The sequence below is a fragment of the Palaemon carinicauda genome, chromosome 23 (assembly GCF_036898095.1).
Source record: "Palaemon carinicauda isolate YSFRI2023 chromosome 23, ASM3689809v2, whole genome shotgun sequence".
NCBI lineage: Eukaryota > Metazoa > Arthropoda > Malacostraca > Decapoda > Palaemonidae > Palaemon > Palaemon carinicauda.
Window position 1 is genome coordinate 103,197,263 of NC_090747.1, and position 25,706 is coordinate 103,222,968.

The window sequence follows — 25,706 nt, forward strand, 5'->3', positions numbered from 1 at the left end:
AACCAACAAATATATATATATATATAATACTATATATATATATATATATATGTATGTATATATTTATATATATATATATATATATATATATATATATTTATATATATATGTATATATATATATATATATATATATATATATATATATATATATATATATATAAATATAAATATATTCTTTGGCATATTCATGATTTTGGGGGAGACCAACTTCATGCAATGTTTTAAGGGTGTGTGTGTGTGTGTGTGTGTGTGTGTGTGTGTGTGTGTGTGTATATATATATATATATATATATATCGATATATATATCGATATATATATATATATATATATATATATATATATATGTGTGTATATATATCGATATATATATATGTATATATATATATATATATATATATATATATATATATATATATATATATATATATATATATATATATATATATATATATGTATATACACACATACGTACATATATGCATACATATATTCTGGCACTGGTATAAACATTTTAACAACGTCATAGTGTTCTAGCAATAATTTTTTCTCTCCATTTTATTCCATCAATTGTATTCCTTTTTTCATATCCTACAAAGTTTATTACACATCACGAGACATTCCGTTTACAAGGACATTTATATGTTTCCTCTGAAAATACCACAGGCATTTCCCGAGTTAGTTGTATCACTTATTCCGAACATGAAGGTGCGTTGTTTATGAATAGCTTTGAAGAAGAAAAATCATTGTTTACTGTGGTATAGTTCAGAATAATGACTGAAGTTAAGTTGGCAACATTTCATGTGAGTATCGGATAGAGTAAACTCTGCTTTTTTTCTTTAATTTAAACATAGAATACACTTTTATGAATAATGGTTACTTAGGCGTTTCGAAATCACGAGGATTTACTTATATGGTTGCTGATTAACTTAGTCACTTATATACTCTGAATATGACGTTATATTCTCGCTCCTATTTTTCTTGAATCTTTTTCAGCTTCGATAATTTTACATTAACAGTTTTTATAATCTCCAAAATGCTATCTATATTGTTGGAGTCACGCCCCCCTTTCCCGATAACATTAAAAAAAAAAAAAAAGAAATCACACTACTTGGTAAAAAAAAATTCCCCCCCCCAAAAAATCTCTTATCTCTTTACCATAGAAGGAACTCTAGCTTAACCATGCAATTGATCCTATAACATTGAATAATGTTTATATCAGAAGGTTAAAATGAGTTAAATATAGGAGAGAGAACGTCAGAATTAGGAATTTTGAAAATTACTAGTTTAAAACGATAATCTAAATAATTAACTATTTCCATGCCATTTTAATGAGAATACAGTCAAACTATCGTTCGGAATCGAATTAGTTTATTCAAAGCCGTTTAATTTCGTCTAAGATCCTTTTAGACTTTAGGATAAACTATTGAGTTACTTTGAGTCGATATTCCTAGTAATGCAATCCTTCTATCGTAGTTTTTGCTTAAAGCGAATAAACAAACATTGCTTATGCTAACATCTGAAACCATAGCATGCTTTGTTATTATTATTATTATTATTATTATTATTATTATTATTATTATTATTATATAGTTATTATTATTATGATGATGATGATGATGATGATGAATGGAGAAGTATTGAATTAAAAGCTCAAGATAGAGACGGCTGTCGAAATCTAACTGAGGCCCTTTGTGTCAATAGGCGTAGGAGGAGATGATGATTATGATGATGATGATGATTATTATTATTATTATTATTATTATTATTATTATTATTATTATTATTATCCAAGCTAAAACCCTAATTGTAAATGCAGAATGCCTTAAAGTTCGGGGCCCTAATAGGGTAAGCAGCCTAGATCGGAAATGATATTGATGTAGGGAATGTATTATAAAAGAGAAATGAAAATACACGTAAATATATTAGATTATTTCCAAAAGTAGTGTAGATATGTTAGGTAGTTTTCAAGAGAAAATTACGCTTCACAGCAAGAAGTTATTCTCCAAATTGAGGGATGTTCGTTATTATATAAAAAGGAAGATTCTTTAGTTATGTTAAGCAGCTATTCTAGGAAAAGGACACTCCAAAATCAAACTATTGTTCTCAAGTCTTGGGTAGTGCCATAGCTTGTGTATCATGGTCTTCCACTGTCTTTGGTTAGAGTTATCTTGCTTGGCGGTACACTGGGGCACACCTCTCTTATCTTATTTCTCTTCCACTTGTTTTGTTGAAGTTTTTATAGTTTATATACGAAATATTTATTTTAATGTTACTGTTCTTAAAATATTTTATTTTTCCTGTTTCCTTTCCTCACTGGGTTATTTTTCAAGTTGGAGCCCATGGGCTTATAGCAACCTGCTTTTCCAATTAGGGTTGTAGCTTAGCAAGTAATTATAATAGTAATAATAATAATAATAATAATAACGATAATAATATATTTGTCATAACAAACATTCCTCTTCCTTGACTCTCCCTTTGTCAAAACTCCCATTTCCTACTTTCCTCCCCTTTATTTTCGTTCGAACATATCGATAACGAAGGCTTACAATTAGGGCGAGGGGGGGAAGAACGGGAAGGAAAGGGAAGAATGCTTCCAATTAAAGATAACATTGTATCTTGGCCGAGATCCCAAGTAATAAATGTCACACGGAGCCTGAATTACGACTCTCCTCCCAGATGAGACCTTTTCAAACGAGTATGATTCGTTAAGATGTTATTTGAAGCCTCGTCATTCTCTTCCTTTATATTTCACCTACGTTCCAGATTCGGTTTTTTTTCTCGCTGCTCATAACTATTAACTTCTGTTGTTCATGGTGTTAATGTAGATTGTTCCACATGGTGTGAATTATTTTTGCATGGTCTCCTCGGTCTTAGCGCCGTGTTATATGACCCCAATTAGTGGGTGCTCGATCTTAGCTCTCCCGAGTGCAGTAAATTAACTGTATTGTGGGATATGTGTGTATGTATGTATATACATATATATATATATATATATATATATATATATATATATATATATATATATCTATATATATATATCTATATATATTATATCTTTATATCTATATATATGTATATATATGTATATATATGTGTATATATATATATATATAATATATATATATATATATATATATATATATGTACATATATATATGTATATATATAAATGTATATATATATATATATATATATATATATATATATATATATATATATATATATATATACATACATACATACATACATACATACACGTTTAAGGCACGGGAGCCTGTCTTGTTAAAAGGTAATCTAAGATAATGAAATTAGACAATGCAGCTTAATTCTCTTCCAACTTAACTCTTCATCTCCTCCAGCTTTGGGTTATTTCTGTGTGGCTCAAACATTAGGACTTTTTGTGGGCCATTTAAACTACTTCAAATTTACATATACCCAATTCAAACTTTGAAAAATTAAAATACTTGCATTTTATCATTTCATATGCGGCTTTTTTTAAATTTTCATAACTGGACACATTTCCGAAAATTTGAATTTAAAATTTGAATTTTTTCTTTGGAAAAGACAGTTCATAATTTGTGTTCCAAAAACCACTCCGTTGATTATTTTCATTCAGGACCAGGCAATTAACATGTTGCAGTGACGATAACTGTCATTTCTGAAGTTCCAAATGCCTGGACGCTGGATTATTAGTGACCATTCTCTCTCTCTCTCTCTCTCTCTCTCTCTCTCTCTCTCTCTCTCTCTCTCTCTCTCTCTCTCTCTCTCTCTCTCTCTCTCTCTCTCTCTCATACGAATATAGTTTTTGAATAGGTTCCTTTAAATGTTATTTATCCTTATAAAAAATGAATTTTTTAAACCAAATTCAATTATTTTCTTTAAATTATTCTCTTGAATCGTAGCTATTCATTTTTATCATATCAATATTTTCTGTGAATTCAATTCCCAATAAATCTAATTACGATTATCTGAGTAAAAATTAGCTATTTTTATCGCTTATGAGCGGTAGATGAAAGGCACAGGTCAGTATTCTAGAGACCAACCATGTATGTATGTGATTAGCGGCAGAGCCCTTTCTCCACCCAAGGTAGAACCAGGGAACACCAGATAATGACCACAGAATTATCAGCTGGTAAACCTTTTTCGGGCTTTGTTCAAGACATAAGAACCCTAAGTTAGAAACTTTATCCACTAGGCTACAACAACTCCAATTGGACAAGGATGTGCCAGTTTCACATTTAACCCAATTCCTCAAAATTAAATTCTACTTTCTTAATGTTCTAGCTAACAAAACAGAATGTGAATCTTGAATTGTGAGAGCACATCATTTCACTTTAACAGTCTGAAACCACTAAGAATAATGGAAAGGGCATATGGTATATTTTTTATATTGATATTCTGTTTACAACCTAAACTCATTGGCAAGTCTAGCGTCAATAATTTTATAATAAAACATATTTTACGTCGTATGGTTCCTTATAGGTAGCGAACAAGGGATTACTAAGTTCCCAGCATCTAGCTTATGGAATGATATAAATCCTCGAAATGGTTCTTATCACTAAGTTACTTATTTGCTTATTGTGGATGGAAGCTCAGGATGACCATCTTTTTGAAGAGACAACCTCAAGAATTAGAATTGTATTATATAAACGACTCTAAATGGAGAAAAGTCATACGTCAATTTCTAATCACATCTTAAAGTTTCCTTTGTTACCGTTCATTATTGATAAAAACTCGTATATATTTAATTGCAGTGCTTACAAATGACCCCATATTCATTTACATGTTCTTTGTAATTCCCTCTTTGCGTAAGAATGTAAATGTTTGTGCTTTTATCAATCATTCGTCAGGAGAGGGGTGGATGAGTATTCATTAATGTTTTGCTGTTGTGCTGTTTTGATTTTATCGAAAAACACACACACACACACACACATATATATATATATATATAAATATATATATATATATATATAAATATATATATATATATTTATATATATATATATATATTTATATATATATATAGATTCACAGAAATGGTGTATACATACATACATATAATCTCAGACACTTTGTGTGTATATACATATATATATATATATATATATATATATATATATATATATATATATATATGTGTGTGTGTGTGTATATATATATATATATGCATATATATATATGCATATATATATATATATATATATATATATTATATATATACAGTATACATATATATATATATATATATATATATATATTATATAAATATATGTGTATATATATATACATACCAGTGTAAATGTATATGTGTAAACTTCATATAAGATATAAGCATTAAACAAAAATAGCATAAAGGCAGAGCAGAGATTGAAAATTAATTTTTTTTCAAATTAAAGTCCACAAATCTTCGGTGAATAAGGTATTGAATTTTTTTTTTTTTTTTTTTTTGAGAAAATCAATGCTAGTAGATAAATAAACCGAAAACTAGAAAAGGAAATTACACAAGCTTATAACTGTTATTAACCCTTTGAGCGCTATTGGAAGTAATTTACGCACAGTTAATAACGTTTGCCTTGCTCCTTTGGTTTTTATGTATGTTAAAATTTTACAATAGATGAACATTATATATCAATTGAAAGGACATTTCTTCTTCTATGCAAGATCAATGTTGTAAATTCCTATCTTTTAGAGGTTTTTATGCTGAGTTAAGTTAAATATCCAAAAAATGTTATTGTCGCATGAGTGCCAAATCGTTTGGTGAGGCGTAAGGCTCAAAGTGTTAAGTGGTATTTAATTGTTAATGTTAAATAGTATGTAAAAGACATGCTGCATATTGCATAATTTCCCTTTTGTTAAATGCAATTTAATTGGCTTATAGGATTCAGTCGAAAAAAATAGATTGAGGCAATGTTCTCATACAACAGGCATAAATAGTAATATGATAAACTCCTTCATTTTATCACGTAAAGAACTAAATTTTCATTATTTATCACCAAAAAAAAAAGGGAATTTTATAAGATGGGTTTTCGCGAAACAAAAGGTGAGGTGGCAGCAATACACGTTTCGAATGATGTCATTCACGGTTTGAATTGACCTGAATTCTCTCCTGACACCCTACCGAGATTCGATTTGGATTTTTCGAACAGGACGCCTTTTTTCCCTCGATTTTCATTGTTCCTTATATTCTCGGATGCCTAATAAAGTGTAAAACACTAAGGAGGCAGAAGGGCATCTATGGAGTGCTCTATTTTAACTTTAGAGGATCACGGGTACTGACTGCAGACATTTCATCCACATGTCAAAAGTGATTTTGTTTTTTATTATTCATACCACGAGCAATCACACGGGGGTCACTATCAGAATTTTACTCCTTCCATACAAGTTCCCACATTTTTTGGTTTGCCAGTGTGGTGGCAAGTTTCGATTTAGATCCTGAGTTTTAGATTATGAACTGGTTTCCATCACCTCGTTTGATTTTACTGCTGAGCCATGGACAGAACTCACTTCGTTGTATTCGAAATTCAGAGCCATGGACAAAACTGGCCTCTCTTTATAAATTCTTGAGGTGTACTTTCAGTAAACTTGCCATGATATATGATTATGAAACTGTTGTAAATTCACAGTTCTATGAAAGTTTATTTGCTTCTATTATTTAAAAAAAAAAAATTGCTTGAAATATTCCAAAAGGGGGTTTTTTTCCCTCTCTAAACCCTTCGTTTTTACTAGGACCAAAGGAGGTTTCTATGTTTGTTAGGAATGCGTGATTTATTATCGTCCATGACCATCTCACTAGTCATACATTCTTCAGACAATCCCTCACAGACAAATGACATACACTCCCATCCATCATGAGCCTCCCACATAAACACACAGACAAATACACGGGGCGGGGACCGGATGTCTCCTGACGAAGGCGAAGGCGTGGGCGTACATGCAAACAACGCCGCGTTGGGGGTTAAAATTGACGTGCTGGACGAATCAGACCCGCAGGACTGAGCTGAGAAATCCCTTTCTCTCTCTCTCTCTCTCTCACACTCTCTCTCTCTATCTCTCTTTCTCCCTCTGTCTCTCTCTCTTTCTTTCTCTGTTACTCATCTCACAGGATGCAGGGCACATCGAAATAGCCACGGATTGACCTTGGTGTAGGAAACGGGCGGCAGTGTATTGTTTATACTGGAAGTCTGCGTAGACATCGTCAGGAGAGTGGTAACTCCCAGGGACACACGCGCGGGCACAGCATTCTGATCCAGCCAAAAGGACACCCACGATACGATCACCAACATACAGCAGGGGATGTAGTACTGGATCAGGTAGTACGAGAACTCCCGCTTGAAGACCAGGTCTACGCGCAGGCAACTGTATTCACCTGTGCAACAGTTAATAGGGGCAAAGTTACTAAATGGGGACGTCTACGGGGTGACTTAGGATGGTGGTACCTTGGTGTAGGACACGGGGGGCAGCGACTGGTTGATGGAGGATGTCTGCGTCGACATGGTGAGCAGCGTGGTGACCCCGAGGGAGACCCGAGCTGGAACAGCGTTCTGGTCCAACCAGAAGGACACCCACGACACGATCACCAACATGCAGCAGGGCACGTAGTACTGGATCAGGTAGTACGAGAATTCCCGCTTGAAGATCAGGGCCACCAGCAAACACGAGTATTCACCTGTACATGAGAATCATTACTGCACAAAACTCTCTAGGGTCTAAGGGGGCTCTTTTGTCGCTTTACATCAGGGGGGGTCGGCGGTGGACCTCCTCATTTTGTGTTCTGTACAGTCAAAAAGCAGGAGGAGGAGGAGGAGGAGGAGGAGGAGGAGGAGGAGGAGGGAGAGGAGGAGGAGGAGGAGGAGGAGGAGGAGGGTAAATGCACCAGAAAACTGCAGGTAGAGAGAGGAGACAGACTAAAATGGAGAATTTATTTCATGATTTCATGAATAAAAGATTTGATAAGGTATAGCAAGAAAGGGAAGAGGTATAAAGGTGTCGGGCATGCATGAGAGAGAGAGAGAGAGAGAGAGAGAGAGAGAGGAGAGAGAGAGAGAGAGAGAGAGAGATTTTAAAAAAAAGTACAGAAGAAATAGGTGAAAAGGAATGGGACATTTGGATACTTGAGAAGCGAGGGGATATATGAATTATTCATAATTAATGAGCTAGAAGAAGTAGGGACAAATGAAGTGGCTGGGATGAGGAAGTCGACAAATGAGAGGGGAAGAGAATGAGTTGAGTGGTAGAATGATGGAAGGCTGAAGTAGTATACGAGCAGGTAATAGAAGGTTTGATTAAAGAACGTTAAGAATGAATAGCGAAAGAGAGAGAGCTCAGTAGTTAAGGGTATTTTAGGTAGATGTAGAAAGGGACACTGGAATGAAAGATAGATGTTATATATTTTACTAAATAGATGAATAAATGAAATTAAAAAGTCTAGAAGTCATGAAGGTTATAATACTAAAAAAAAGATTTAGACGACAGAAAAGAGAGAAAGAATCCGTGAATGAGGCCATAGGAGAAACGAAACAAAGGGAAAAGTAAATAATAACGCGAGGATACAGATAATACGATTTGAATTTAGAAGGTTCTGGAATGGAAGTAACGAAGGATTAAAGAAAAAAAATCTGTATGGGAAAAAGAGTTTGTGTTGTTAGATAAAAACAGGTTTATTAGTGAAGAAAATATGTGGGTTTACGGTAATTGTTTAAAATCCATATTTGTCCAAAAGTTTAGAATTTTTTTTTTAAAGACAAACTTATATATATACCTAACGCTTTAGTTTTCATGTTATAATATGCTTTTTAATTGTAAACAGGGGGATTTTGTAAATCTCTATGTACTATTAAGTAATTGCCAATCACATTAAAATAGATATTACAAGTAATAGACATGCACATTCATACTTATTCTAATAATATTTCACTGTCAAAGAGGAAATATAACAGTTGAAAATTCATTTTTTTAATATTTGTGTAGTGTAAATTACCGAACTAAATGAGATAACATGAGCAGTTTATAAACGATTTTTGAAACTGAAAAAGAAAAAATATATTTTTATATAAAACTTAAAGTATGGAAAAGAAAGCCTTGTCAAAATAGTCATTTAAAAACATGAAATTTGTTAAAGAAACTCCTTGCATATATCTTAATATTAAAAAACAATTCTCTGAAATGTGGATGATACAATTAGTCCTGTAAAACGAGAGGGAACAAGGAATAGGAAAAGAGAATAAGTATAAATATAGGTGTTTCAAACAGTGTAGTGATCATGTATTTGTTTTTACCCGTGTAGTTTGCGTAAGTTTTTGTTGTTTAATGTGAAATATAGATCATAGATATACTCAATGTGTCTATACATGAGTAGTGACTGTTCGGTATCCCGACCGAAGGCCCAACTTTTGGCACCTTGAGAAGTAGATATCTGATGAAGGTTCAAGGATGGCAGGTTCATCCTTGCCAAGATTATTGGGCAGGATGTGTTGTATTATGCTAGCGGCATTTTTAGATTTATTTCAGTAGCAGGTCTTCTGGAAGCTATTTGTCTTTTGAAACGTCATCGCTTTTATGGTTTTAAATTGAATTTCCTTTTATTCTTTATTCATAGCAAACTATATTGGCATCAGTGACCTTCGATGTTAGGTTGCCAGAAAAATCAAAATCAATCAGTCAATCATGAGTAGTGTTGATAACGATAGTGTTCTATGAATGAATCTTGCAAACAACTCGGCCATAGCTATGAGCCATGTGGTACACATTCTTAAATAAGGATATCTTCAAAGATTCGAGTTAAGTTGCAGTTTCATTGAGGTTTTGTACACGCTTGATTTTGATTTAATTTTCCAAATTAAAATCTATAAATTATTAGTTATAGTTATTTATAATATTACATATGTTTCTATATTGCTATTTGTCTCTATAAAAAAAAAACGAAGTTTAAAACGAAAAAGAAAATTTCCAGAATAAGCTGTATGGTTTTTATAATAGATGTGACTTTTTATTTTTATTTTTTTTTAATTACTGAAAATTAGGTCATCGAACAGAAATTCTAAATTGATTTTAGTATAAAAGATAATTATATTTTCTCGATGAATGATGCAGAAAGAATTCAATTGCGGAAAATATTACAGGAATCACTATTAACCAGAAATTCAAATTCCCTCTACTATGAAATTAATAATTTTAATTGCCTTTTTTTTTATCGGGTATGTCGAGTGCATTATTTGATTACAATTTTAAACTGTTATTGCTGGGAGAATTTTTTCAATAGGATCTTATATTTAATTATTGAATTAGGTTTCTATATTTTCTTATTGGTGGACTTATAGAAGCTCGTTATATTTTTCTTTAACTACGTTATTCAGTATGTTTTATTTTCATTGTTTATAATTGTTCTTAAACACTCATACATACGTATACAGTATATATATATATATATATATATATATATATATATATATACATATATATATAGTTATATATATGTATATATAAAGTTATTTATGTATATATATAAATACATATATATATATATATATATATGTAATATATGATGTTATATATGTATATATATATACTGTATATATACACACTTATATAACTTTGTATATCTAATTATATATACACACATAGTTTTATATATATATATATATATATATATATATATATGTATATATATAAATATATATATATATACACAGTAAATATAGATATAATATTATATATATATATATATATGATATATATATATATTTATTATATATATATATATATATATATATATATATATATATATATATCACACGATAGGAATCGTGAATTGGTATTTTTTTAAATCTTATCACGTTCAAATAACTTCACTTGCCGAACTTTTAGATCTGCATAATTCTGTTTGGTAGGTAAAAATCTTCGCTGAGTACGCTAAGAAAACAGAATAAGTTACCTTTTACATATGATTTCACTCTGTGAAAGACAGAATCTTTGGAAAAAAAAAATATATACAGAAAAAATTAGGGAAAATTTTGCCTTTTTTTGTATATCTTGAGGTCTGATTACCTCCGCTTTAAAGACAAACTTTCCTTCTCTTTCATCCTTCGAAGAAATAAGAAAACTTCTTGAATAACTTGAAATTCTTTGGACCTGACGCTTTGAGCAGAAAGGTATTCGACCGGGCCAAAAAAAAAATGAAAAGGCAACGGGTTTCCAAAAATATTTGCTAGGAGTTCGAAAAGTACAGATGTTCAGGTCAGTCCAAAAGCGGCGGGCAATCCAACGCAGATGTATGTAAACGATGTTGCGTGTACCGCTTGGAGAGTAAAGCTGTGTTAAATTTGTGTGTGATTAATAGATGAGGACAGATAGACAGTTATTTGAGAGAGAGAGAGAGAGAGAGAGAGAGAGAGAGAGAGAGAGAGGAGAGAGAGAGAGAGAGAGAGAGAGAGTAAGCCTGTGATAAATTTGTGAGTAATTGATAGATGAGGACAGATAGACAGTTATTTAGGAGAGAGAGGAGAGAGAGAGAGAGAGAGAGGAGAGAGAGAGAGAGAGAGAGAGAGAGAGAGAGAGAGAGAGAGAGAGAGAGAGTTATTCCTCTACCAAGGATAGAGGCTCATATCTGTCAATCTAAGTGACAGTGGTCCCATGTAATGAAAGATCCCGTGTAGATATGAATAATGTGCTTATGACCCTTGTTGGTGACTGTGCCTGTTAAAGAGATCATTAGGGTCTTATGTTTGTGTCTGTGATTGTGCGCTTGTAATGTCTGTGTTTGTGCCCATGCCTGTATAGGAAGATCTTATGAAAGAGCGGAAGAAGGTGGGAAGAGTTTACAACAAGCGCCAAAGGTCAGGTGGAGGATGAACCTGGAATAAAAAATCGTCACAGTCTAGTACATTTTTAAAAGTGAAATTCTCGGCTTTCCAATTTGCTAGAAGAGGTTGAAGTCGTGCGGAAGAGGAGGCTGCAAAATAGAGAAAGAGCAGAAAAATTGTCTATTCTGTCTTATTCTGCCGTGTTAGAAGAATGGTTGACATGTGTGCTATAATGTTCATGGAATGGTAGATTGTATTTACTTTATGTGATTTTATCATTTACTATTTATCCTTGCTTTTCTACTTTATCCAGTGGATTTTGGGCTTTAGTTTGCATGCATGTATTGTTATATGTATTCATAAAGATTATTAAACGTTGCGTAAAACTCAACAGTGAACTAATTCGTAAATGGATTTCGTCAACTGAGCATTGCTTTGCAGAGGTATTTCATTCAGCATACCATTAAAGAAGAACTTATTAATTTCTAAACTTAATTAGTCTATTCTCTTCATGAACCCAAGATTCAGTTCCTGTTAATGTGTAACTTTGTACATTTATCTATCAAACGTGTGCAACAGTTTTTAATAAGAAGTTATCTGCGAGTATGTGTCTGTGTTTAGAGATTAAATAAGCGTGAAATTTATTAGTCTAAAATGATAATATAATCTCTTTAATTATGTGATATGTACCATTTAATTGTAAGTAGACTGAAATCAAAGTTATAGACAAGTTTATAATTCCTGTAACATAATGTAACTACGTTTGATTCCCCGAAGTGTTAAATTAGTATTAACCTTACATCACTTACCTTACGAATATATATGGCTCTGTGCAGGAGAAGAAACGCTACAAATAACCATTCTTTAATATGAATGTGGATAGTTTGGTACCCCCCTTAATGCATGCATGGCCACCTGATTATCTAATTAGATACGTATAATTAATGGCATTTGTGCTTTCCAACTTAAAGAAACTTTAAGAATGCAATGTTCGTTTTGAAGAATAACCTCAGCAATGTAAGTCTTCAGTGGAAATCTACTGTAGTGGTAGAGAAGCATTGTTTTAGCGTGTAGTATACTGTAGGTAAAGCAATAAGTGAAAGACAAACAATCTAATAACATCTTTCAGTACAGAAAGAACGGAAGAACTCCAGAGAGAGAGAGAGAGAGAGAGAGAGAGAGAGAGAGAGAGAGAGAGAGAGAGAGAGAGAGAGAATTTGAATTTCGAAGACTCACCAGTATTAGTCTTGCTGTTGCAGTAATCGGTGATGAATTTTTCTAGCGTGAAACGTGGTAAGTGTAGGTTCTTCGTAACTTGCACAGGATCGACGTCCTTCCAAAGGAACACCAAGTCCTCTGTCGTCCAGCCGTCTGGAAGAGAGAGAGAAGGGGGGAGGTTGTGTTTTCAAAATTATTTTTTAAATCAAGGGATAAATACACAATAGAATGGGTCAGGAAGCAAAAAAAAAAAAATTAAAATAAAATAAAGGAAAAATAAGTGAATCATGATGCATACCGTCCTGAATTTGATATTAATCAGAGCTAAATGATAGTTCTTAATCGACTTGGTAAATTAAAATTAGAAAAAAAAAAATCTAAAATAACAAAGAGGTGCGAAGCCTTCTAAAATACAATACCACAATGATTGATTACTTACGTTGCAACCAAAGGCCACATTACCTCTCGTCAAAGTTATATAAAATAATAAGGTTTAAGAATGCTTCTCACATTAGAACGAAAATATAGGTAATACTTGTTAAAATGATATTTGATCTTTATCCAATTAGAAATATTATCAGCATGCTAATAGAATTAGGACTATGTTGTTAATGATATAGTGGGTTGATACAGTAGTACCCATACACTATATCGTGTGTGTGTGTGTGTGTATTACTAATTACTAAGGAAGAGAGTTCTTTCATTTATTTTTCCTTTCAGTTCTAGTTATTTGGAAGAAAATATATCCAAAAATTGTCATGAATACTTGAAGTTTGACGGATTATCAGTGCTTATGATTTATTTATGTAAATATATATGTATATATATATATATATATATATATATATATATATATATATATATATATATATATATTATATATATATTGTATATACATACATATATATGTGTATATAATGTATATAAACATATACACACAAACTTACACTCATCCCACTCTTTGATATCATCTACAATCAGAAATTCAGTAAAGTTCACATCAACACATAAGTCGAAAACCAATTAATTATCATGCTGATATCTGCGCGTTTGCTTTTTATCAGGGAATTTCAATTTACTAATTTGGTAACAAAAGACTGCAACATAATTGCGCAAGAGAGAAGCATGAATTGCCTCGCAATTAAAATCAGCAATAATTAGCACTATAAATTAGTTGTTAACAAAGCTGCCCATTCGCTCCGAGAAGAAACCATCTTTAATGATTAGCAAACTCTCTCTCTCTCTCTCTCTCTCTCTCTCTCTCTCTCTCTCTCTCTCTCTCCATCTTAACGATTATGTAATTTCACTTTTCGGTTTTGCTAATTTTTTCGTCATATGTGCTCACGAGTTTATCTCTCTCTCTCTCTCTCTCTCTCTCTCTCTCTCTCTCTCTCTCAATAGAACTTCATCTTCACGATTATGTAATCTCACCTTTCGGTTTTGCTCATTGTTTCGTTATATATGCTCAGCGAGATTCTCTCTCTCTCTCTCTCTCTCTCTCTCTCTCTCTCTCTCTCTCTCTCTCTCTCTCTCTCTCTCTCTCTCTCTCTCTCTCTCTCTCTCTCTCTCTCTCAATAGAGCTTCATCTTCACGATTATGTAATCTCACCTTTCGGTTTTACTCACTGTTTCATTATATATGCTCGCTAATCATTTTGTCTTTTAGTTCTATTTTTATCATTTTCTTTTTTCACGCGTCTCTCCTTCTATAATGATTTGTCTTAATATTTCGATATTAAATATGATTATTTCTTAAGAGCGTGATCCACATAATCGTGATTTTCAAATATTGATCAGGATAACACTTTCTTCTAATTTCTTAAACCTCATAATTAGTCTGCATAATATCTCGAGCTTGATCAACCTTTTGTCTCATTTTATGATTTCGAATTTCTAGATATTATTTTTGACCTAGTTAGGATTTTATTATTTTTGAACCATTCCATAGTTTAGTGTCTTTTATAGAAGTTTGTGGGTGTATATGACTAAAATAAATATTAGTTTGGTATCCTATTATATATTTATTTTATTCTATCTTTTCACTTTTCCGGTGTTGGTTCTGAATAAGGATAATAATTATAAAAGTGACAACAAAAATGACATAAGAATACCGATAATAAGAATTACAATACATATGTTGATATTCTTAGTATTGTAAAGAAAACAGTGCTTTTTACTGTACCATTTCAAAAGATATATATATATATATATATGTGTGTGTGTGTGTATTATATATATACATATATATATATATATATATATATATATATATATATATATATATATATATATATTTAAGATAAAAGTATGTAAGCAAGGTTAATGCCATTTGCACTTATAGTTCGTAGAGCTTATAATTGAAATTTGAAGAATTTTTTTGTTATTCTGATTTCACTCAATTCACGACAGCCAAATTGAATAAAGGTATAAAGACATTGTTGCAAAATCAGTAATTTTTCTCATGCAGATGAAAACGGGGAGAGAGAGAGAGAGAGAGAGAGAGAGAGAGAGAGAGAGAGAGAGAGAGAGAGAGAGAGAGAGAGAGAGAATGTTCCTTTAAACAATCAAGGAAAGTTAAATCCTATAATAGCATCACTGTTCGCTTACCATATTAGATGGAACACGGAAGAGAATATCGTGACTCATTATTATTATTATTATTATTATTATTATTATTATTATTATTGCTTGCTAATCTACAACCCTAGTTGGAATAGCAGGATGCTATAAGCCCAGGGGCTCCAACAGGGAAAATAGCTCAGTGAGGAAAGGAAGGGAAAATAAACTATTTCAAGAAAAGTAACAACAATAGATATCTCCTATATAAACTATAAAAACCTTAACAAAACAAGAGGAAGAGAATAAGATAGGAGTGTGTTTGAGTGTACCCTCAAGCAAGAGAACTCTAACCCAAGACAGTGGAAGACCCTGGTACAGAGGTTATGGCACTACCCATTGCACGCGAAAGACGAATTCGTCTGTGCTTCTGAATCTGGTTGAAATGATTTAAGGGAAAAGGCCGAAAGGGAAAAGGCCGACAAGATCTGAGACCTTTCGAAAATGGAGTGAACGCTGACATCATACGAAATCGGTGGAAGTGGAATAATGAGGGATAAGTGGCTAAAATTGGGTGCAAGGTGAGGAAGAGTGGGAGACGAGGAAGAAATAAAGAGATTAAAACACTGGAGACATTGAATTTTCAGTTGGAGGGTTATCTACGAAATATATATCAAGGAAAAGTTTAGAGATTTTGCGAGAATATTTGTGCATGCGTACAAGCAAAGATATAATGAAAGGAAATGGGTGAGGAGGATTGTGATTTATTTTTGGCAAAAGTTGAGTATATATGTAGCTATGGTAAGCAGCTCTTCTAGGAGAAGGACACTCCAAAATCAAACCATTGTTCTCTTGTCTTGGGTAGTGCCATAGCCTCTGTACCATGGTCTTCCACTGTCTTGGGTTAGAGTTCTCTTGCTTGAGCGTACACTCGGGCACACTATTCTATCCAATTTCTCTTCCTCTTGTTTTGTTAAAGTATTTGTAATTTATACAGAAAATATTTAATGTTGTTACTGTTTTTAAAATTTTAATTTTTCCTTGTTTCCTTTCCTTACTGGGCTATTTTCCCTGTTGGGGTCCCTGGGCTTATAGCATCTTGCTTTTCCAACTTGGGTTGTAGCTTAGCAATTAATAATAATAATAATAATAATAATAATAACTCAAAAACATCAAAGCTGACTAGGTTTTTTTTTTTTTTTATTTACCAATCTCAGTTCCCCTAGTTTTGGAAGCAGGACTTTTAATTTGTAAGACCTCAATATTCATAGCGCTAAGAACTAAGATTTATGTTAATTAAGTCTTGTGCTATAGGATATGTGACATGTTGGTTCAGATCGTCTGCATATAGCCTCTTATAATTACGGTTTGCAAGTGATTGTAAAATTTCCTTAATTATACAAGTAACGCATTTGGTATTTAATTTTCAAGATTTCAGTTTGATATGCTGATGATTATTTCTTTATAAAACTACATGATAAAGAAAATAGAAAATTAATAAAAACAAAAAAGGAAATATATAAATAAAATTTCAGTTTAAAATGCTGATAGTTATTTTTTTTTAAATTCACACGAAAAACAAAATTAAAAATTATTTTTGAAAATTTCTGTTAAAAATGGTGTTGATTATCATCCTATCTATAAAATATGTGTGATAAAATACATCGGAGCTAATATTCATAATTTTAAAAAATCCACACGATAGAAAAAATTAAATGCATGAATTAAATAAATAGCAAATAGATAAAGAAGACCTCTTGTACTTGAAGTGAGAGCACGCAATAGATACGTAACTCAGGCAGATGTTCAAAGAGGTAAAAATTCAAGAGACTTTTTCTTCCCCCTGGAGACAAATTTACAACGATACCCAAAGTGCAGAAGTAAGTTTTCGCAAATGAAAACAAAAGAGGTCGTTTGCCAAAAAAAAAAAAAAAAAAAAAAAAAAAAAAAAAAAAAAAAAAAATGCCAACCGGTTTGAGTCTCCCTGGAGTGCGAGGAAAAGCAGGAGATAAAAGAGAGGGAAGTGAAGAGATAAAAAGAGAGAAAGAAAAAAAAGAAAGAGAAGAGACAGCATGGGATATAGATTGGCCCGCGAGAACAACTCTGAATATTTAAGTGTTTCTTAAGCCGAGACAGGAGAGCTTCTTTTGCGTTTTTTTTTTTTTCTTGTTTATGTTTTTCGTACTCGGGTTGTTTTTATTTTCTTTGGAATCTTTGTTTTCATTTTTCCTCATCTAGATTATTTTTTCTTTCAATATCTCCTTTTGCTTATCTTTTACTTCTTCATTGTCTCTTTCGTTTTCTTTCTTTCCAACTTAATTCTCGACAAGTTTTTTTTTTTCTTTTTTTTATACTGGTTTTCCTTTATCTTATGTTTCCATTCCGTTTGTTCTCATGGTTTCTTCTTCCTCTTACTCTGCTTTATTGGATTTATTTTTCTTTTTATCTCACGACCTTATTCCTAAAGTCGAGCTATAGAATATTTGGTGTTTATTGTGCATACCCAGTTTTCTCATATATCCTTGTTATGTGTGTGTATATTCTTATGTGTGTGTATGTGTGGATGAATGTATATATAATGTATATATACGTATATATATACACACACACACACACACACACATATATATATATATATATATACATATATATATATATATATATATATATATATATATATATATATATATACACACATATATATATATATATATATATATATTTATTTACATATTCTTAAATTTGGTAAGGGTGTCTATAATGGTGTGTTTCTGTGTTATTATAAATGATTTTTTATTATTATGGTTGGAAAATCAATTAAGTGTATATTCACAAAAACGAGAGCAAACCCAGGAGAAAAGACTAACAATCAATTTATATTAATTAAAAAGAGTAACGATTATAATCATGCCCATTAATTTCCCTTACAGTGCTTTGTAAAATATGGGCCAAATAAAAATTTTAAAAGATTCACGTCATTTTTAATGGATTTGCTTCGTAATACAAAGTAAAACAGCGACTAATCTTTAACTTTAGACGGAACAATCTTTAAGAATGCAATTTCGACTACAAGTTAGAATAGGTTAAAGTTATTATTTCATGTCAACTAGAAAGAATTAAAGAGACTAGCAGACTCATATTTAATTACTTTTAGCTATTCCTTTTGATGATAACTAGCTCACTTTTGATTCACGATTCACTCATATCATATGATTCGTTTTCGATTAAGAATCAGGAAGAATCAAATACAGAGTCATACATTTGCCCTTGTAAATCGCATGCAAGAAACAACTGTTACCTTCAAGTAGCTATGATACAAAAGATAACCTTTATCAGGTTGTAGCAGACAAGCATGTCAGGAAGACAACGGCATTCAGTATTCGCGGATTTGGGAAACCGCGAATGCAGGGCGCATGCTTCGGCAATGCTTTTGCTGGAGGTTTCGCTACACGCTTCAGGCTGCCTGGCTCATACATCTTTATGTGGTTTATGGAATTCCTGGTGCATCTTGCCAGCAGCGGTGGAATCTTGTTTTGGTCCTTGCAAGAATACTTTTACCTTTTTTTTTCTTTTACTTTTTTACGCGTTATAGGAATCCCGTTTGGTCCACACGAGAGTACAGTTACTTTTGTTTTTACTTTTTACCGTGATATAGGAATCCTGTTTTGGTCCACGCGAGAATACTTTTACTTCTGTTTTTACTTTTTACCGTGTTATAGGAATCCTGTTTTGGTCCACGCGAGAATACTTTTACTTCTGTTTTTACTTTTTACCGTGTTATAGGAATCCTGTTTTGGTCCACGCGAGAATACTTTTACTTCTGTTTTTACTTTTTACCGTGTTATAGGAATCCTGTTTTGGTCCACGCGAGAACACTTTTACTTCTGTTTTTACTTTATACCGTGTTATAGGAATCCTGTTTTGGTCCACGCGAGAACACTTTTACTTCTGTTTTTACTTTATACCGTGTTATAGGAATCCTGTTTTGGTCCACGCGAGAACACTTTTACTTCTGTTTTTACTTTTTACCGTGTTATAGGAATCCTGTTTTGGTCCACGCGAGAACACTTTTACTTCTGTTTTTACTTTATACCGTGTTATAGGAATCCTGTTTTGGTCCACGCGAGAATACTTTTACTTCTGTTTTTACTTTATACCGTGTGATAGGAATCCTGTTTTGGTCCACGCGAGAATACTTTTACTTCTGTTTTTACTTTTTACCGTGTGATAGGAATCCTGTTTTGGTCCACGCGAGAATACTTTTACTTCTGTTTTTACTTTATACCGTGTTATAGGAATCCTGTTTTGGTCCACGCGAGAATACTTTTACTTCTGTTTTTACTTTTTACCATGTTATAGGAATCCTGTTTTGGTCCTCGCGAGAATGCTTTTACTTTTATTTTTACTTTTTTTCTGTTATATGCATCCCATTTGGTCCACGCAAGAATCCTTTTACTTTGTTTTTTACTTTTTCTGCATTATAGGAATCCCGTTTTGGTCCACGTGAGAATACTTTTACTTTTTTTCTACTTTTTTCGCGTTATAGAAATCTGGTCGAAGCGAGAATACTTTTACTTTTGTTTTGACTTTTTTCTACGTTATATGAATCGCATTTTGGTCAATGCAAGAATACTTTTACTTTTGTATTTTACTTTTCCTGTTTTGGTCCTCATAAATATACTTTTACCCCTTTTTCACTTTTTTTCCCGCGTTATATGAATCCTTCGATATGCGTGGTGGGAAAAAAAATGAAAATAAAATTCCCCCCTTTTTTGTATTCTGAAAGAATGCTTGCGTGCCTAGTATCCGTTTCCATGGAATAAGAAAAAAAGGAGAAAGAAGATAAAATAAAAAGGTGTATTTGGTGTTGCATGTTTAAACTCTTTCCATTTGCAACGCGCCTCGACCCGTCGCTCCTTGAGAAGTGTCTGTAACGACAGTGCTTGGTCGGGAGGATTTCTTTATACGTTCCTGGGAATGATAGGGCCGGCGGAAATAAGCGAGCAATATTTCTCGCAAAGGAACACGAAAATAACAATAGGTGGTGAGAAAATTCTTTTATGCTAGAAGAAAAAAAATAATAGTATGCTAGAAATATCAGTCTATCAGGCATTTATTTTTTTTGCTTGTGCCATTTTACACAAATTACTTAATAAAAGATTAAGAAAGCAATAATAGTATGCGTGAAATATTGGATTTTTTTTTCCTTGTGCCATTTTACACAAATTACTTCATAAAAGATTAAGAAAGCAATAATAGTATGCGTGAAATATTGAAATTTTTTTTTCTTGTGCCATTTTACACAAATTACTTCATAAAAGATTAAGAAAGCAATAATAGTATGCGTGAGATATTGGATTTTTTTTCTTGTGCTATTTTACACAAATTACTTAATAAAAGATTAAGAAAGCAATAATAGTATGCATGAAATATTGGATTTTTTTTTCTTGTGCCATTTTACACAAATTATTTGATAAAAGATTAAGAAAGCAATACTAGTATGCGTGAAATATTGGATTTTGATGATCAGGTATTTTTTTTTTGCTTATGCATATTTTGCACGCAAGGCTTTAATAATAGATAAAAAAAAAGCAATAATAGTATGCGAGAAATGTCAGTTCATAAGTTTTTTTTTTTTTGCTTATGCTTATTTTACACACAAAATATTTGATAATATATTGAAAAAGTAAGAATAGTATGCCTGAAATATTGGTTTATCCTGTATTTTTTTCTGCTTATGCATATTTTACACAAATTATTCAGTAATAGATAAAATATTTAATAAGAGCATAAGAGAACTTTATCAGGTTGTCAACTATCCATCATGTACATGCCTATTCTAGGCCTCATCAACTGGCACTAGGCAATGCATTAGGATAACTTTTAATCAACAGAATTGATCAAACTTAATTTTGCATTTTCCGTATAAACAACAACAACATGCACCATAGTTTGACCTTTGACCTCGATTCACTTAAAAATTGTCCGTAAGAAAACGGTATATGCCTGGCAACATTAATTCCAAGATTTTAACAACAGATATATTGACGTAAAGGAGTGATATTACGGTTACCAACCCGTAAACGATAATAACAAAGTAATGTAAAATTACGGTCGCCTGTATTTTACTGAAATACGCATGAGAACAGTATATTTTCTACGTAGAATTCCCGTTTAAAATTACGTTTTTTTTTTTTTTTTTTTTTTTTATGACTTAAATCTAGACATTTGACCTTCACTTGGATCGGCTTAATATAACTAATTGGATCTACATTTCTATATTCATTCCATAGACAGACAAACGAAGGGAAATACAAATAGTTTAATTACTAGGTAAACAAAAAATTTTTAAGAAACATTTTTGGGGATAAAAATAACGTTTTAGTTACACGCTGAAAGAATCTACCGTGAGAGGAAATTCTGTGATTAATGCGCATATTTTGTTCGTAGCAATTACATCTTTCAAATACCCCCGTCATGGTAAACTGGCGCTCTCCTTTTATGTAGCTGCTAGTAATAGTTTTCATTTCTTTTTTTGAATGAAATTGATCCATTTATATCCATACAAAAAGGGTGAATGAATGAATGAATGATATTGGGACGAAGCCCTGGTGTCGGGACAAAAATAGATAGTCAGCGATGTGATAAAGCTGGATTAAAGGGATGGAATTTATAATTAGGTTGTTAAATAATATTACTGATATCTGTTATCTGATTAATGGGATCGTTGATACCTTATAGGTAACCCATGGGAAAAAATTATGCCCTGGCTGTAATTATTATATGAGTAAATAAGGAAGCAGTTGAGAAAATATACGTTCTCGTTACAAGTTCGCGTCTACTATGTAAGTAAGCAATCATTATTTGTAATACGTATGAGTAATTATTGAATCTATTATTATTGTCTCAGATAAATACGGAATGATTATACTATTTATTAGTAAACTGTTGTCATTCCGCTCAAGCCGGTATTCAGTCATAGAAATTATTACTACATATGGAAAAATTTTTTGTAACCCATGGAAATAAATGATTTCCTTCTCCCATTTCTAAAAATGTCATCGTATTGAATTAGTCATAGTATATGCGTATATAACATATTCTTAAACTCATGAAAATATTAATTCTTAAGATTTCTTATCGCAAATAGCTCAGCGGGAATAATAATAACGCAGATTTCATCCCTTAATTATCGAAATATATATTATTTATATTCCCTTTCTTGTTATAAGCCCTTATAATCAACCATGGAAATAATTATTCATCTATCACTCATCAGAAGTCCATGAAAACCTTAAGTGACCCAGCTTGAAATAGTACACTTAATAATTTGCCTATAAAACGGTAAATGCCTAGCAATATTTATTCCAGGATTTTTACCTTTTGAAAAATGGATATATTGACGTAAAGGAGTCATATTACGGTCACTAACCCGTAAAAGATAATAACAAAGTAAGGTAAAATTATGATGCGCCTGTATTTTACTGAAATACGGCTGAGAACAGTATATGTTTACGGAGAATTTCCGATTAGAATTAGTTTTTTTTTTAAAGGTCAAGAAGTTCAGCTCAAAACATGATTAATACCTGAAATAAAGTGTCTATATGGTACTCACAGGAAGCCATAAGGAGCTGACACTGTTGTCGATCGAGGGGGAAGAGCTTCAGGTCCATTGGGCAGGACAATGTCAGCGAGATTCTGTTGAAGGAAGAGAGAAGGAAAGGTTGCTCTTATTTCTGTCAGTCGAAAATGGAGTCATTTCGGTTCATTAAAACAGTTTAATTTCATTTATTTTTGTAGTGAAATTTTCGCTAATCTGGTTTACAGTCATTTTATTAAACCCTTCAGCTCTGCTACGTGTACGTGTATGTGTTTTACCTTACAGTAAGAAAGAGAAGCAAGGTACATGTGTACTTAAATTTTTTTCCTAAACCCCCTCAAATGTATAAAAACTGCATTTTTTTGGTTAAGAACAAAAAATTACGTAGGTCTGTACCATGCTTCCCTTTCGTACTCTAAGGTAAACCATGTACAGTACACGTATACATAGCAGCGCTAAAGGGGTAGATTGAAATTTTGCATAAATGGTATTTTTAATTCCATACTTCGACTTATCTCTTCATTAATGCCCCTTATATGGAACACAAGACAATGATAAAAGTACACTGAATCATCACTTCGGTTCCAACTGCACTTCTTATTACTTTTTACTTTTCCTACATTTTTTATTTTGTCTCATCCAACTTAGCTATACAGTTTCTTTAACTTAACTTTTCTCTATTTATCAAAACCAATTCCGTCTACTCTATCCCATGAGTCTAGAAATGTTAGTCAGTGGACATTTTCAACAACTTCAATAGATAAATTTAAAATAAACATGAAATTAAAGTTTTAAACAACTTGGTAGACGAATAAGATGCTAATGAATATATAGATTTACATTTGAAACAACTTAGCAAACAAATAAGTTGAAAATTAACATATACGTCCTTAGCAAATAAGTAATTGTACGACAGAAAACAATTGAACTTACCGAATACTGTACAAAACCCCTCCATCAGGGTAGATTCGGATGTACAAATTGGGCAGGATGATCTTGTGAAAGTGACCTTCCTTCTCGTTCTTGAAGAACAAGTCGGGCATCCACACCATGTCGGTCTCTGTTAAGGTCAGGTACTGGATCCGACCTGTGCGAGGAGATCAATGTCTAATTATATATCTAGAGATGTTCGTGTGTTGTATACATGTTCCTTGGGAGAGTTAGGTAATTCACTGGGTGTATATATATATATGTATATATATATATATATATATATACAGTATATATGTATATATATACATATATATGTGTATATACTGTATATATAATATATGAATATATATAAACACATATATGTATATATATATATATATGTATGTATATATGCTGTATATATATGGTTTAATATATATATATATATATATATATATATATATATATATATACATATATATATATTTCTATATTATATATACAGTATATATACATATATATATATTTATATATATTTATATATTATATATACAGTATATATATGTATATATATATATATATATATATATATATATATATATAACGTGTGTGTGTATATACATATTGTGCATGCATATTTATATTTGTATATTATATATGTATACGTATATAAGTATATGTTATATATATAGTGTATATATATGCATATTTGTACATAATAAATTTTGTCTAAGGACTTATGTTATTGAAATAATATTGACAAGATAAACGAGATAATATCAGGATGCCTTGAACTGTATGGGAGGGAGAAAGAACCCAGTTCACCAAAATAGTCCGAACTGTCGTTTCCGACCATAAGGGTCAAAACGTTTTACCTTCCAATAAGGAGTTTCGTTCTTAACTGACCTTCCATGTTGTCAAAGGTGAGTCGAGTGTCCAGCCATTGTTCACGGAAGGTGATCTGAATGCTGTATTCCTGAAAAGAGAGAGAGAGAGAGTGAGAGTGAGGGAATGGGAGTAAATGGATCAGTTTTCGATTTTTTTTTTTTTTTTTTTTTTTTTTTTTTTTTTTTTTTTTTTTTTTTTTTTTTTTTTTTTTTTGATTCCTTCCTCGCGTTTCTTTGTGTCCAGTGTAGAGTCTTTATCTTCTGTGAGGGATCGGTGTGGTCGGCGGAACAACAGAATATTGGATATCCTTAGGGGAAAGGAAAAATGGAAACTAGTTATTATATCTATCCTTCCGTTTACCTATCTATTTTTGGCCTTTATGTTAGACTTGGAGTTTTGCGGATATGCAATCGTTTTTTTTTTTTTTACCTAAATATTGATGTGAGTGACCTTGAATATTTTCACCCTTTTAATAATACCATGAAGTGAAATTATATATATATATATATATATATATATATATATATATATATATATATATATGTGTGTGTGTGTATATATATATATATTTATATAAATATATTGTACATATATATGTATGTATGTACATACAAACATACATATATATGTACAATATATATATATATATATATATATATATATATATATATATATATATATATGTATATATAATGTATATTGTACATATATATGTATGTATGTACATGTGGA

The 25,706-nt window shown here is 31.7% G+C and overlaps 1 protein-coding gene across 5 annotated transcripts in view; it reads right to left on the reverse strand.

The window, feature by feature from the left end:
- Positions 1 to 25,706, reverse strand: part of LOC137617323 (glutamate-gated chloride channel-like) — a 123,848-nt gene that overhangs the window by 19,793 nt on the left and 78,349 nt on the right. For 3 of the 5 annotated variants that reach the window (XM_068347336.1, XM_068347337.1, XM_068347334.1), the window contains 5 exons: positions 24,993 to 25,062; positions 24,108 to 24,261; positions 23,190 to 23,272; positions 13,038 to 13,172; positions 7,140 to 7,369 (listed from right to left, as the gene is read on the reverse strand). In XM_068347336.1, the coding sequence (XP_068203437.1) occupies positions 7,140 to 7,369; positions 13,038 to 13,172; positions 23,190 to 23,272; positions 24,108 to 24,261; positions 24,993 to 25,062 (672 nt within the window). Of the gene's footprint in view, positions 1 to 7,139; positions 7,370 to 7,439; positions 7,670 to 13,037; positions 13,173 to 23,189; positions 23,273 to 24,107; positions 24,262 to 24,992; positions 25,063 to 25,706 lie in introns of all 5 variants that reach the window. The other 2 variants (XM_068347338.1, XM_068347335.1) reach the window with 1 other exon arrangement.